This window comes from Melopsittacus undulatus, chromosome 9 (genome assembly GCF_012275295.1).
Source record: "Melopsittacus undulatus isolate bMelUnd1 chromosome 9, bMelUnd1.mat.Z, whole genome shotgun sequence".
Lineage (NCBI taxonomy): Eukaryota > Metazoa > Chordata > Aves > Psittaciformes > Psittaculidae > Melopsittacus > Melopsittacus undulatus.
The window spans coordinates 17,103,210-17,115,868 of record NC_047535.1 but is presented as its reverse complement, the minus strand read 5'-3'; the positions used below and the strand labels follow the sequence as shown (position 1 = coordinate 17,115,868).

The 12,659-nt window shown below is 41.7% G+C and overlaps 1 protein-coding gene across 4 annotated transcripts in view; it reads right to left on the bottom strand.

Annotated features, from left to right (window-relative positions):
- Positions 1–12,659, bottom strand: part of APBA2 (amyloid beta precursor protein binding family A member 2) — a 93,176-nt gene that overhangs the window by 4,672 nt on the left and 75,845 nt on the right. For 3 of the 4 annotated variants that reach the window (XR_004549958.1, XM_031045980.2, XM_005145676.4), the window contains 4 exons: positions 11,586–11,771; positions 10,658–10,837; positions 4,999–5,211; positions 4,142–4,261 (listed from right to left, as the gene is read on the bottom strand). Coding sequence is in view for 3 of the 4 variants with exons in the window: in XM_031045980.2 (XP_030901840.1) it covers positions 4,142–4,261; positions 4,999–5,211; positions 10,658–10,837; positions 11,586–11,771 (699 nt within the window). In the remaining variant the exon portion in view is untranslated. The remainder of the gene's footprint in view (positions 1–4,141; positions 4,262–4,998; positions 5,212–10,657; positions 10,838–11,585; positions 11,772–12,659) is intronic. The other variant, XM_031045981.1, reaches the window with a different exon arrangement.

Genomic DNA, 12,659 nt, shown 5'->3' with positions numbered 1-12,659 from the left:
AGCTTCACCATCAGTTTAACTGCAACTGTCCATTGTGTAGGAAAACATTGACAGAGCAGCGCAAGACAAACTTAATTACTCATTCTGTGTAAATGCCATAAATATAACCTATTAAACCAGGTTTAGAACATTTAAAATGTTTATAATCCTTATCTCACACCCTTTTAATATTCTATTCAAACCTTGTATCTTATTTCCCTGGACAGTTTAAATAAATAGAAACAAAGGCAAGGAGGAAAGAATAAATGGTCCATTCTGTTAAGTTTTACCGTATATTCAGATAGAGTTGTCCAAAGTGAGGAATGGGGTAAGTACCTGAGATATCTAGATAGAATGGGGTAGATGACTGAGAAATTGTGCATTAATTAGCAGTAAAAATACTACTGTAATCCACACATTTTGCATAATCTAAGGAACAAGATGATGACGTGATATGAGAGGACCACTTCTATTTAAATATCCTCATTTTAAAAGAAGTGTAACATAATTTTCAGAAAGTGGCTGACGGAACAACTCATGTTTACCTTCCCATCACAGAACATTCATATTTGTTTCACATGTATGCACAGTATTTTTGTTCTTACTGTTTTACGGTTCAAATTTTAGATACATTTTATGAACATGCAATAAAGATACATCAATAGCTTTGAAGACCCAGGAAGAATATTTGGATCATAAGTGCAAGAGGAATTTTGCAAGATTAACACTGATTTATGCTGTTGTGCTGTTACCTAACTAAAACTTCCAAAGCTGGCACTACTAGTGCTCCGTGAAACACACTTCAGGCTTTACATTAATTAAACTGTACAGAAAACACATCGGAAACAGTCACCTGCAGCGGCTCAGGCTTTGCATCTTCCTCATACCCTATGCAAACAAAACCCAGTTCAGGTAGTATTTCTGTATGTCCAGGTTGTTTATGGGCTATTCACTAATGTACAGCTGTACACACTACACTGATGAGAGGAGGTGGGGAAAGGGACCACTGCAAAACTGCTGTCAGGAGAGCACAGAAACAAGTACCAGCTGCATGCATATTGAGGTGAGGGCATAGTAGTAACACAGCTAATAACATCTCTTCTGGCAAGCCATTTATTTCTTCACTGTGCTAATGCTGAGCTGCTGGAGGGAAGGAATGCCATTCAGAGGGACCTTGACACGCTTGTGAGGTGGGCTGATGCCAACCTCATGAAGTTTAACCATGACAAGTGCAAGGTCCTACACCTGGGTCGGAGCAATCCCAGGCACAGCTACAGGTTGGGCAAAAAAGAAATTCAGTGCAGCCCTGCGAAGAAGGACTTGGGGGTGTTGGTCAATGAGAAAATGAACATGAGCCAGCAGTGTGCACTCACAGCCCAGAAAGCCAACTGTATCCTGGGCTGCATCAAAAGGAGCATGACCAGCAGGTCAAAGGAGGTGATCCTGCCCCTCTACTCTGCTCTCGTGAGACCTCACTTGGAGTATTGTGTGCAGTTCTGGTGTCCTCAACATAAAAAGGACATGGTACTGTTAGAACAAGTCCAGAGGAGGGCCACAAGGATGATCAGGGGACTGGAGCACCTCCCCTATGAAGACAGGCTGAGAAAGTTGGGTCTGTTCAGCCTGGAGAAGGCTGTGTGGAGACCTCATAGCAGCCTTCCAGTATCTGAAGGGGGCCTGCAGGGATGCTGGGGAGGGACTATTCATTAGGGACTGTAGTGACAAGACAAGGGGTAACGGGTTGAAACTTAAACAGCAGAGGTTTAGACTTGATATAAGGAAGAAATTCTTTACTGTGAGGGTGGTGAAGCACTGGAATGGGTTGCCCAGGGAGGTTGTGAATGCTCCATCTCTGGCGGTGTTCAAGGCCAGGCTGGATGAAGCCTTGGGTGATAGGGTTTAGTGTGAGGTGTCCCTGCCATGGCAGGGGGGTTGGAACTAGATGATCTTAAGGTCCTTTCCAACCCTAACTATTCTATGATTCTATTATATTCTTTCTAAATCCTGCCATAATTTGGAACAATTGCTGGCAATTACAAAACCGCTTTTGAAAAGTTTGCTGTCAAAATACCAGGGAGATGTACTTGCAGTCATATTTTCAGACGTTTACTGAGGTAAGAGAGTTAGTCTGAGGAAAGACTTAGAGGCCCAGAAGCTTGTCTGTAGCAGTTTAACAAAAGATGTTAATCTCTCCTTATTCAATGGCATTTGTTTTCAAACAGAGACTCTTCATGAATTAAATGTCTTACAAGGCTTTCTTTTTGGTTACCTGAGAACGATTTTTTATGCTGAATTTGGTAAAGTTTATATTGGATGTTATTTAAATGTTACTCATTTACTGGAATGGATTATGACCATCCAGTGTTGTGATTGTGATAAATGACCAGTAGATGGAGTGAGCATGCTATGCCAAGAAAACAGCCACAGTGTAGATTACACTAAACTAAGGCTCCAACTATGTGAGATCGTCAGCTGGGACAATGCTGTCACTACCTCTGTCCATGTGAGGACACGCTGTGCTTCTGATCCTCCTCAGCATGATTCTTTTCCCTTGCCCTAACCCAACACCACCAATGCTGAGACAGGTCTCCTAAAAGACTTGATAAACACACTGTAGTATTGCTCATTGTTCCTTATTTTTGTCTTTCTGACATAGCACCATCTGAGCATAGATGGAAAAAGGATAGCCATTATGAAATAATGCCTCATCAATGTTACATGCTGTTCTCGGCACCCTCTGTGAGATCTCATAAAACCAGATCCCATCCTATTCATTCTTTTTAACCCAAGACTTGGATTTCCTAACACAGAGTGAGCTACTAGCAATAACCATACCCACCTGTGCTTGACATGCACATACGCATAGGTGAAAGGGGATTAAGCACAGACACAGGAGGACAGAAATATGCCACACACCTGATGTTTCTGTATTTTATGGAACTCTCTCTACTCAAGTGTCGGAGCATTAATCCCAAACATGACAAATAATACTTTAAACCTCTGCTTCTACAGGATGTCATCCTGGGGTAGGTATCATTCAGAGTGCTTCCAGCTGGACTTGTAGCAGTGTTCTCTATACCAATCTCTGCTGTGACTATATCATATGTGCTCTTACACGGGAACACTTCAAACTTAGGTACAGTAATAACTTAAAGATGGCTAGCAGAGATAAAAAGCTACTCATGAGCCTTATGTTTGCTAAACATAGTAAGACCCATAAACTATATCCTATAGTTACCTGCTACTCTTCCAAGGGTGGCAACAGAAATCTGGCAACTTCTGTCGATGAGTTTCACAGAACAGGGGACCAGAGCCCACAGTCCTTTGTGATGTGGTTTTCTGTGTGAGCAGCCTGATTATTTTTTTTCCTAGACTGGAGGAAGAGGAGATGGTGATGGTACTGCACTACAGACACGTCCTAATGCTAGTATCAGCCCCAGAAAGGCCAGGTGGCTACCTGAGTTAGTTATATTGGGAGTTTGCTTTGGAAAGGTTCGGGAGAATGGTTTGGGAAGGAAGAACCATGAGAGGAGGACCCTGAGCTGCACTGGGTGTTACCTACCGCATTAATTCTCTGTTGCTGCTGTTACTGTAGGGAAACTGCAGCATGCAAAGGACAGATACCTGGGCCACAACCTACACCATTACTTGTAATGAGAGGTGTTCAGTTTTAAGAGGAGGAGGTCACAATTACATTCTTATGCTTACTGCCACATAATACAAATAAATTATGCACACCAGAAAAAAAAAATAAAAGTTTTGGTGAGTATGTACTGAAAGTTAAAAAGAGAAACAGGATTAGAGCTAAGATTAGAATGCTGTAATTGTGAAAACCTGTTTCAGCATAACTCTTCTTGCAGCTCTGGCACAGGAATGATAGTTACACATGTACTAGGCGATCCAGATACGACATCAAACAATCGGAACTATAAATATTGTGGCTGTATTATGTGGGAAATTCTCTCAAGAATGGCAGTAACTGTTCTCCTGGTGTTGTCCATTCACATTATATTACTCAGAGACGTGATTATAAAGTTTTGATAAACTAAGGGATCACAGCACAAAAAGGGTCATGTGCAAAGATTTTTCAGAATTTCAGTGTGTTTCTTTAAAGAAAAAACAAAAACCAAACCCAAACCAGTTACCAAACACAGAAACTTACAATTCCATTCTGTACACTGAAGCCCAGCTGGTATTTTAAGTCTGGACGTTTTATAAGGACAGTTGTAACAGGAGGGCAGCTGACAATGTTCAGTTTGACTTGTGTCTGATTCTTGAGACCCTGTAAGATATTCCAAAGTTAATATTTCTAAAATGGATCTTAATTTGATCTTTCATTAGTGGTTTCCTAATTGCAAGAATGTAAAGCACCTGATCTAAGAAAGAACACCTGATGTCAAAAGACATCTGTTGTTAACTATTTGGCCCAACAAAACATATCAAAACTTTGCCTTCAATTACTATAGAAGCTTCAAGAAGGTTTTCAAGAGAAACCAAAACTGAGTACATCTTGCCTTTTACCACTGCCTGGCTTATTAATCTCCTGCTGCTGCTCTTGGTAAATCTGCAAACATTAGATGTAGTCTCAGAAATTCCCCTGTGTCTGGGGAATCTTCATATATTCACTTGATCTGTTTTGTAGTCTGCCAGTCCCATTCGTTTCCTCTACATGATGCTCAAAGAAGAACAGTAGATTTTAATCCTGATTTGAATTTGGAAGCTGTGGGGAATCCTGAAACTTCATTTAGGCAGGTTTTTCAGACCTGGATCCATTTGTTAATAGTTCAGTCCAATTCTCCGGTCCTAGATTTCTGTACATTATCACCCCTCAATCTCTGTTTAAAAATTTACTGTTTGCTAATGACAAGACTACTTTTTGGGGTGGTTTTTTTCACTGATATGAAAAATCATATCTGCTGGAGATCTTCAGGATCTCCAGAATAAAATTTCAGGATCTGACAGAATATTACATCTCTGGTGGCTTAAAATCTAGAGCCTATAGTTGTAAGTTTGGGGTACCTTTATGATCCCTTGGCATGTTGCAAGAGGTAGACCAACTAAACTGGTCCCATTAATGGACATAATTTGGTCTCCAATGCTTAGTTTTCCTGAACGGGCTGCAGGGCCTCCATTCATCATGTTAGCCAGGATAACGGTGGGTAGAATGGATCCCCATCCAGATTCCACAATCACTACCCCAAGAATTTCTCCCTTCTGCTTTTCTAGCTGGAGCTGCAATTAAAAAGAAACAAAACAAAAAACACATTTTTTGCTTGGCTTCATCCAAATTTGAGCACTAGCATCTCTGTTGTTCCTGAATAACACCTACAAATTACAAAAATTCTATTCTTTGCCATTAGGTAGTAGCATGACTTAAAAAATGCTGTTAAAACTGTGTAATACATACCTATTTCTTTCCAGGGATATCGTCCACTTGTTTGTTGAAGGTCAGGTAAATCTTATAGTAAGCAAGAAACTAACACAGCAGTGAACTCTATAAAAGTGGTGGAACTGAATAATGACTGAGTAAATGTATGCCAAGGAAGTTTTACCCATCTTGGAACCTGTCAGCCTGTAACATTTTGTGCCTAAGGCATTGCCTGGAAGTTCAGGTCCACTTCTGCCATCAGTTCAGGTTGTCTCTTGATTTCAGAGTTTGTCCCTATTTTCAGGCAAGGATCTCTTACTATTGTTGTTGTTACTGCTATTATTATTATCTAATATACTTGTGACTAACTTGTTACTCTAAGCTCCCTGATGTGCTGATGTAATGTAAATTATGACCTCTCCTCAAATATGGTGATGTTAACTGTTCAGTGATCATAGCATATCTAATTTTTACAGGAGTAAAAGTCTAAGGAGAGAACATACTCTTTAAGAAAATACTGTGAATTACTGGCTTTCAAATGTGGAAGGATAGGGACATCTGTACTTGCAGAAATCATAAAGGCCAGCTGACTTTTGCTGAAGCTATCTATTAAGACTTTAAACCAATCAGTATGCTGTAATTCTTTCATTATTCAGATATACATAAACCAATAGGAAGCAAAGGAGCCTCAAAAATAATAACCTTAATACCTTTGAAATGTGATACATTTGTATTTTTCTGTTCCAATGCTAAGTTAAACCAAGACTTGCTGTAGTGAATTTTCACTTGCTTGCTACAAGAGAAGTATTTTGTCACACTTATATGCACATAGAATTATAGAACAGTTTGGGCTGGAAAGGACCTTAAGACCATCTAGTTCCAACCGCTCTGCCATGGGCAGGGATACCTCCCACTAGACCAGGAGAAAAAGTGTGGCCATTTATGGCCAAAATTAATTTATGTCACATAAAATTGATCATTCACCCTGGATTAGATCCTCTAGTCCAGCAGGTTGCCACATAATGACCACATGAACACTCTGTTGATATCTAGTGACTGCAGACATATAAAACCACGCATCAAATCATAACCTTTCTATCTGCAGGTATAGGTGGAAAAAGCTCTCTTCGCGAGAACATGTGTGCTGTACAAAAGAACTCGAAATGCCAGAAGAAGGGAGTATAAGTAGGAAAGTTGTGACTGAAAGCTTAAGCCATCTGCAATTCATCTCCAAGCAATATAGACTTAGAACTCAGCACAGAAACTCTGGCCTTTGGAACATGGGCCGAATTCCTATCACAGTGCAGCAATACAAACCAAAGCAGAATCTGGGTGCAACTGCACTCACCACATTCTGGTTTGGAAAGCCCAGACATTGACTTTTGTATGAAATGCAAATTGTTAAATATGTTGCTGTTGTAGAGAAATAATCCATTACTTCCAAAATCAAATGTATATAGTTACAACTGTGTAATAAGGGCTACTTAAAGGAAATCCTTGCCATGCCATGCATTATGAATTTGAAACTATTTCATGTAGCAGTTTTTCTAGTGTTCTAGTAGGGGAGGAGAAATTGGTCTGCCCAGTGCCACAGCATGCTGGACTTTTGATCATTTTATCTATTAAGTATGAAATTGCTTACAGTGTGCATCAAAATGTATTCTTATCTCTCTATCATAGAATCATAAAAAAGTTAGGATTGGAAAGAACCTCAAGATCATCTAGTTCCAACCCCCCTGCCATGGGCAGGGACACCTGACACTAAACCATATCACCCAAGGCTTCATCCAACCTGGTCTTGAACACTGCCAGGGATGGAGCATTCACAACCCCCCTGGGCAACCCATTCCAGTACCTCACCTCCCTAACAGTAAAGAATTTCTTCCTTATATCCACTCTAAACCTCTGCTGTTTAAGTTTCAACCCGTTACCCCTTGTCTTGTCACTACAGTCCCTAATGAATAGTCCCTCACCAGCATCCCTGCAGGCCCCTTCAGATACTGGAAGGCTGCTATGAGGTCTCCACGCAGCCTTCTCTTCTCCAGGCTGAACAGACCCAACTTTCTCAGCCTGTCTTCATAGGGGAGGTGCTCCAGTCCCCTGATCATCCTCGTGGCCCTCCTCTGGACTTGTTCTAACAGTACCATGTCCTTTTTATGTTGAGGACACCAGAACTGCACACAATACTCCAAGTGAGGTCTCACGAGAACAGAGCAGAGTAGAGGGGCAGGATCACCTCCTTCGACCTGCTGGTCACGCTCCTTTTGATGCAGCCCAGGATACAGTTGGCTTTCTGGGCTGTAAGCGCACACTGCTGGCTCATGTTCATTTTCACATTGACTAACACCCCCGAGCCCTTCTCCGCAGGACTACCATGAATTTCCTTTTTTGCCCAGCCTGTAGCTGTGTCTGGGATTGCTCCCACCCAGGTGTAGGACCTTGCAGTTGTCATGATTAAACTTCATGAGGTTGGCATCAGCCCACCTCACAAGCGTGTCAAGGTCCCTCTGAATGGCATTCCTTCCCTCTAGCATATCAACAGACTACACAGCTTGGTGTCATCGACAAACTTGCTGAGGGCACACTCAATTCCATTGTCCATGTCAGCGACAAAGATATTAAACAAGTCCGGTCCCAACACCGATCCCTGAGGGACACCACTCGTTACTGGTCTCCAGCCAGACACTGAACCGTTGACCACAACTCTTTGAGTGCGACCATCCAGCCAGTTCTTTATCCACCAAGTGGTCCACCTATCAAATTGATGTCTCTCCAATTTAGACACAAGGATGTCATGTGGGACAGTGTCGAACGCTTTGCACAAGTCCAGGTCGATGACGTCAACTGCTCCACCCCTGTCCATCACTTTTGTAGCCCCGTCATAGAAGGCCACCAAATTGGTCAGGCAGGTTTTCCCCCTAGTGAAGCCATGCTGGCTGTCACCAAGCACCTTGTTGTTTTTCATGTGCCCTAGCATGCCTTCCAAGAGAATCTGCTCCCAGATTTTGCCAGGCACAGAGGTGAAACTGACTGGTCTGTAATTCCCTGGGTCATCCATTTTCCCCTTCTTGAAAATGGGGGTTATATTTCCCTTTTTCCAGTCATCAGGAACTTCACCTGACTGCCATGATTTTTCAAATATGATGGCCAGTGGCTTTGCAACTTCATTCTCCAGCTCCTTCAGGACCCGCGGATGGGTTTCATCAGGGCCTATGGACTTGTGTACATTCAAGTTCTTAAGATGGTCTCGAACAAGATGCTCTCGTACAGTGGGCCCAAGGTCTAGGTTTTCACAGTCCCTGCGTCCACCTTCCAAGACTTGGGTGGTGCGGTCAGAGCCTTTGCCAGTGAAGACCAAGGCAAAGAAGCTATTCAGAACCTCAGCCTTCTCCAAGTCCTGTGTAGCCAGTTCTCCTGAAAGTTTCCAGAGGGGGCCTACATTGTCCCTAATTTGTTTTTTAGCCACTACATACCTATATGATTCTTTCCTGTTATCTTTAACATCCCTTGCCAAGTTTAGCTCCAATTGGGCCTTAGCTTTCCTAGCTTGGTCCCTAACTACCCTGACAACATCCCTGTATTCATCCCAGGCCACCTGTCCTTGCTTCCACCTTTTATAAGCCTCTTTTTTCCTGTGAATTTTTCTCAGCAGCTCCTTATCCATCCAAGGATGTCTCCTGGCCCTCCTGCTGCACTTCCTTCTAGTCGGGATGTAACACTCCTGAGCTTGTAGCAGGTGATCCTTGAATGTTAACCAAGAGTCTTGGGCCCCCTTGCCCTCTAGGGCTATATCCCATGGAACCTTGCTAAGCAGGTTCCTGAAGAGCCCAAAGTCTGCTCTCTTGAAGTCCAGGGCAGTGAGCTTACTGCACGCTCTTCTCACTGTCCTGAGGACCTCGAATTCAACCATCTCGTGATCACTGCATCCAAGACTTCCCTGGAGAGTCACATTTCCAATAAGCTCTTCCCTGTTGGTGAGCACGAGGTCAAGCAGGGCACCTCTCCTCGTTGGCTCCTCTATTGCTTGCAGAAGGAAGTTGTCTTCCACACAATCGAGAAACCTCCTGGATTGCTTGTGCCGGGCCGTACCGTTGCCCCAACAGATGTCAGGGTGGTTGAAGTCCCCCATGAGAACAAGGGCCTGTGAGCATGAGGCTTTTCCTATTTGTCTGTAGAGTTCTTCATCCACAGGTTCCTCTTGATCAGGTGGTCTGTAACATATCCCCACAGTAATGTGTCCCATCACCGATTTCCCCTTAACCCTGACCCACAAACTTTCTGTTAACTGATCACCTGTCCCCAGACAGAGTTCCATACTCTCCAGCCTATCCCTAACATAAAGGGCAACTCCCCCTCCCATCCTACTGGGCCTGTCTTTTCTAAAAAGCCTATAATCTTCCATTCCAACACTCCAGTCAAAGGAGCCATCCCACCATGTTTCTGTGATGCTTATTATATCATAGCCCCGTAGATGTGCCCACATCTCTAATTCCTCTTGTTTATTCCCTATGCTATGGGCATTTGTATAGAGGCATCTGATCCAAGCTCCAAATGAAGCCAGCTCAGTGGCTGGAGCGGCTAGAATATTACTACATTGCTCCAAGCTTTTATTATAGGTGCTGGCAACTGACTGGGTGTGTTGGGATGGAATGATGCCCCCCTCCCCCAACACAACTAGTTTAAAGCATCCTTGACAAGTCTGGCAAGCCTCCCAGCAAAACTCTTCCCTTTCTTTATCAGAGCAGTTCCACCAGCCCCCAGTAGGCCTGGCCTACAAATGTGGGCCCCATGTCCAAGACACCCAAACCCTTGACTATGACACCACCCTTTTAACCATTTATTAACCTGTCCAATCCTCCTAACCTTTGGAAGGTCCTCCCCTGTGTCTTGGAGAATTGTCAAAAAGACTATCAGAGCTCCAGAACCCTTGACCACCTCTCCCAGTGCTCTGTAGTCCTTCTTTATATTCCTCAGGCTACTACTATCTATATCCCTAGCACCCACATGTATCACTGTCACTATATTGGTGAAATGTAAAAACACTGCTGTATACAATGAGTAGCACAGAGCTTATCTATGTGAGATGTAAATGTATTTTATTACTGGTTTGATGAATGAAAGCAGAAAGACCCTGAAAATGGAAAGAAGAAATTATAAAACTCATAAAGATTATTTAAGTAGCACAGAATCGAAGAAGCAATGCATTTTGAGATGTAGACATCCTTAAAATGCAAACAGTATTTCCATGAGAAGTACATGCCTCTGAAAAAAAATAGATCAATCTGAAGTGAAATTGCAAAACTAGTTTACCTCTTTGCAGTTTTCTGAATTGGAAAAGTGTATGAGGTCATCATTGTACATCTCTTGGGTATTGATGATGTCGCTGTACTCTTTCTGACTGAGATCCTCTGGGTTAATTCCATTGGCTCTTAAAAACTCTTGATAAGCAACACTGAAAGCCTGACCGATTGACTGAGCTATCAGCTGTGCCTGGAATGTAGAACAAAACACATCTTGAAGAAAGGACTGATAAAGAGTTTACCACTGAAACCATAAGAAAGAACAGATATATTGGATTTTAAGACAAAGTCAAAATAAAGGTTCCTGCAAAGTTTCTATGTTAGTATGGATATAAAGTTACTTTAAGGTCAGTTGTATAGAAAAATCCATTTCATCCAAAATAAAATTGCAAACTTCATTTACAAACCCTGCTGATCTGCCTTCACCATGATGTTGCAGCAGCAAGCAACCATATGCTGTTTATGTACCCATTCCAATAATCACTGGAGAACACTGGCTTTGTACCAACAGGGAATATAGCTTACAGAAAAGACTGACACAAATCCTGAATTCTGAAAGAGTGATGAGAGAATGGATGCTCTGCTTGCACATGCCTCCACAGACATGTATGCACTGATTTTGGTTGTCATGTCACCTGCTGCTTCTGACTGTAACCAAAAAACTCTTTTTTTTTTTTTAATTGGTATGACAGTAATGATACTAAAAGCTGTTCATATGTAATGGTGGTCAGAAATGTTTAGTACTGCTTAACTGCAGCTGTATCTCAACTGAGAGAGGTATGAATATGGACAAACTGGCTAAGGTTTCCACAGATTACCTGCAGCTTCAATTAGAAAAGATTATCAAAAACAAAACTTAATTTAAGAAATTAGATGTAATTTCAGAGATTCTCTAAATTGTGTATGTTGTTTAAATAAGTTTAATTCCATTTACTTACATCCTCTGATTCAAAGACATGGCATATCATTTTGTACTGCTTCTTTCCTTCTTGAGCACCAGGTGTTGTTTCAATACAGTCTTGAGAAGCTGATCTTGGCATGCGACGTCGTGCCATTAAAACCACAATGTTACCAATATCTGCAATATATGAGATAGTGCGCAGCGCGTGGTCCATCATTGTTTCCTACATAAAGCAAATAGGAATAAAATAATTCTTCACACATGCCTGCTGTTATTCTACAGATGCTGTATCTTCCCTCTCCTTGATGGACCATTGCTTGAGAACAACAAAAGCTCTTCAAGAAACCGGCTTTGACAGAAGTGTTGTCTGAGCAAATGCAACATGGTTCCTACTGTAAAGCAATAATGAAGATCTATAGTAATGTTTTATAACCACTTTCATGCTGTTGGAAAATTATGTATCCCTTTTGCATCGGTTTTGCTGAATGAAACAGATGCATTTCATAATGACAGAACAAGTTTTAGAGAAGTCATAAATATATGAGATGTTACAATTTCCCCATTTTCTTTAATCAAATCCTATAATAGCTATAATATATAAGGCAATATTTTCTCAATTCTTACCTTCCTTCCAAACAGCTATGAAGGACAGTATTTCACCTTCTCTGTAGGAGAAATTATTAATACTTTTTTCTGGCTACCTACATACCTCAGATCAATTTGATTCAAACAGGATTTTGACTGTGAGCCCATATGCTAGACCAATTCCCTCCAACATCATTAGGTTGCATTGGGTTGTGCTGGGAGAACCCAACTCAGAAGAGCCACTGCCTGTGAGAATGAATTCAAGTGGAAACGTGTCCAAGCTTCATCCTAGTGAGCATTTCTTTTTAAGAACACATCAAGAGTACTAAATATAAAAAGCTCTTGTCACAAATCCCTGAGCTCTGCATCCTTTTAATTACTTTAGCCTTTTAAACTCTTATTTTAGTTTCTGCTATTAGCAGGGAAATCCCAACCTACTGCTTCCAAATGTTTTTCTCACAGGAATGTATGGTTATTCAGTGGCTTTAAGTATCAAGTTACCTTGGACAAATGAAAACTGAGTGCA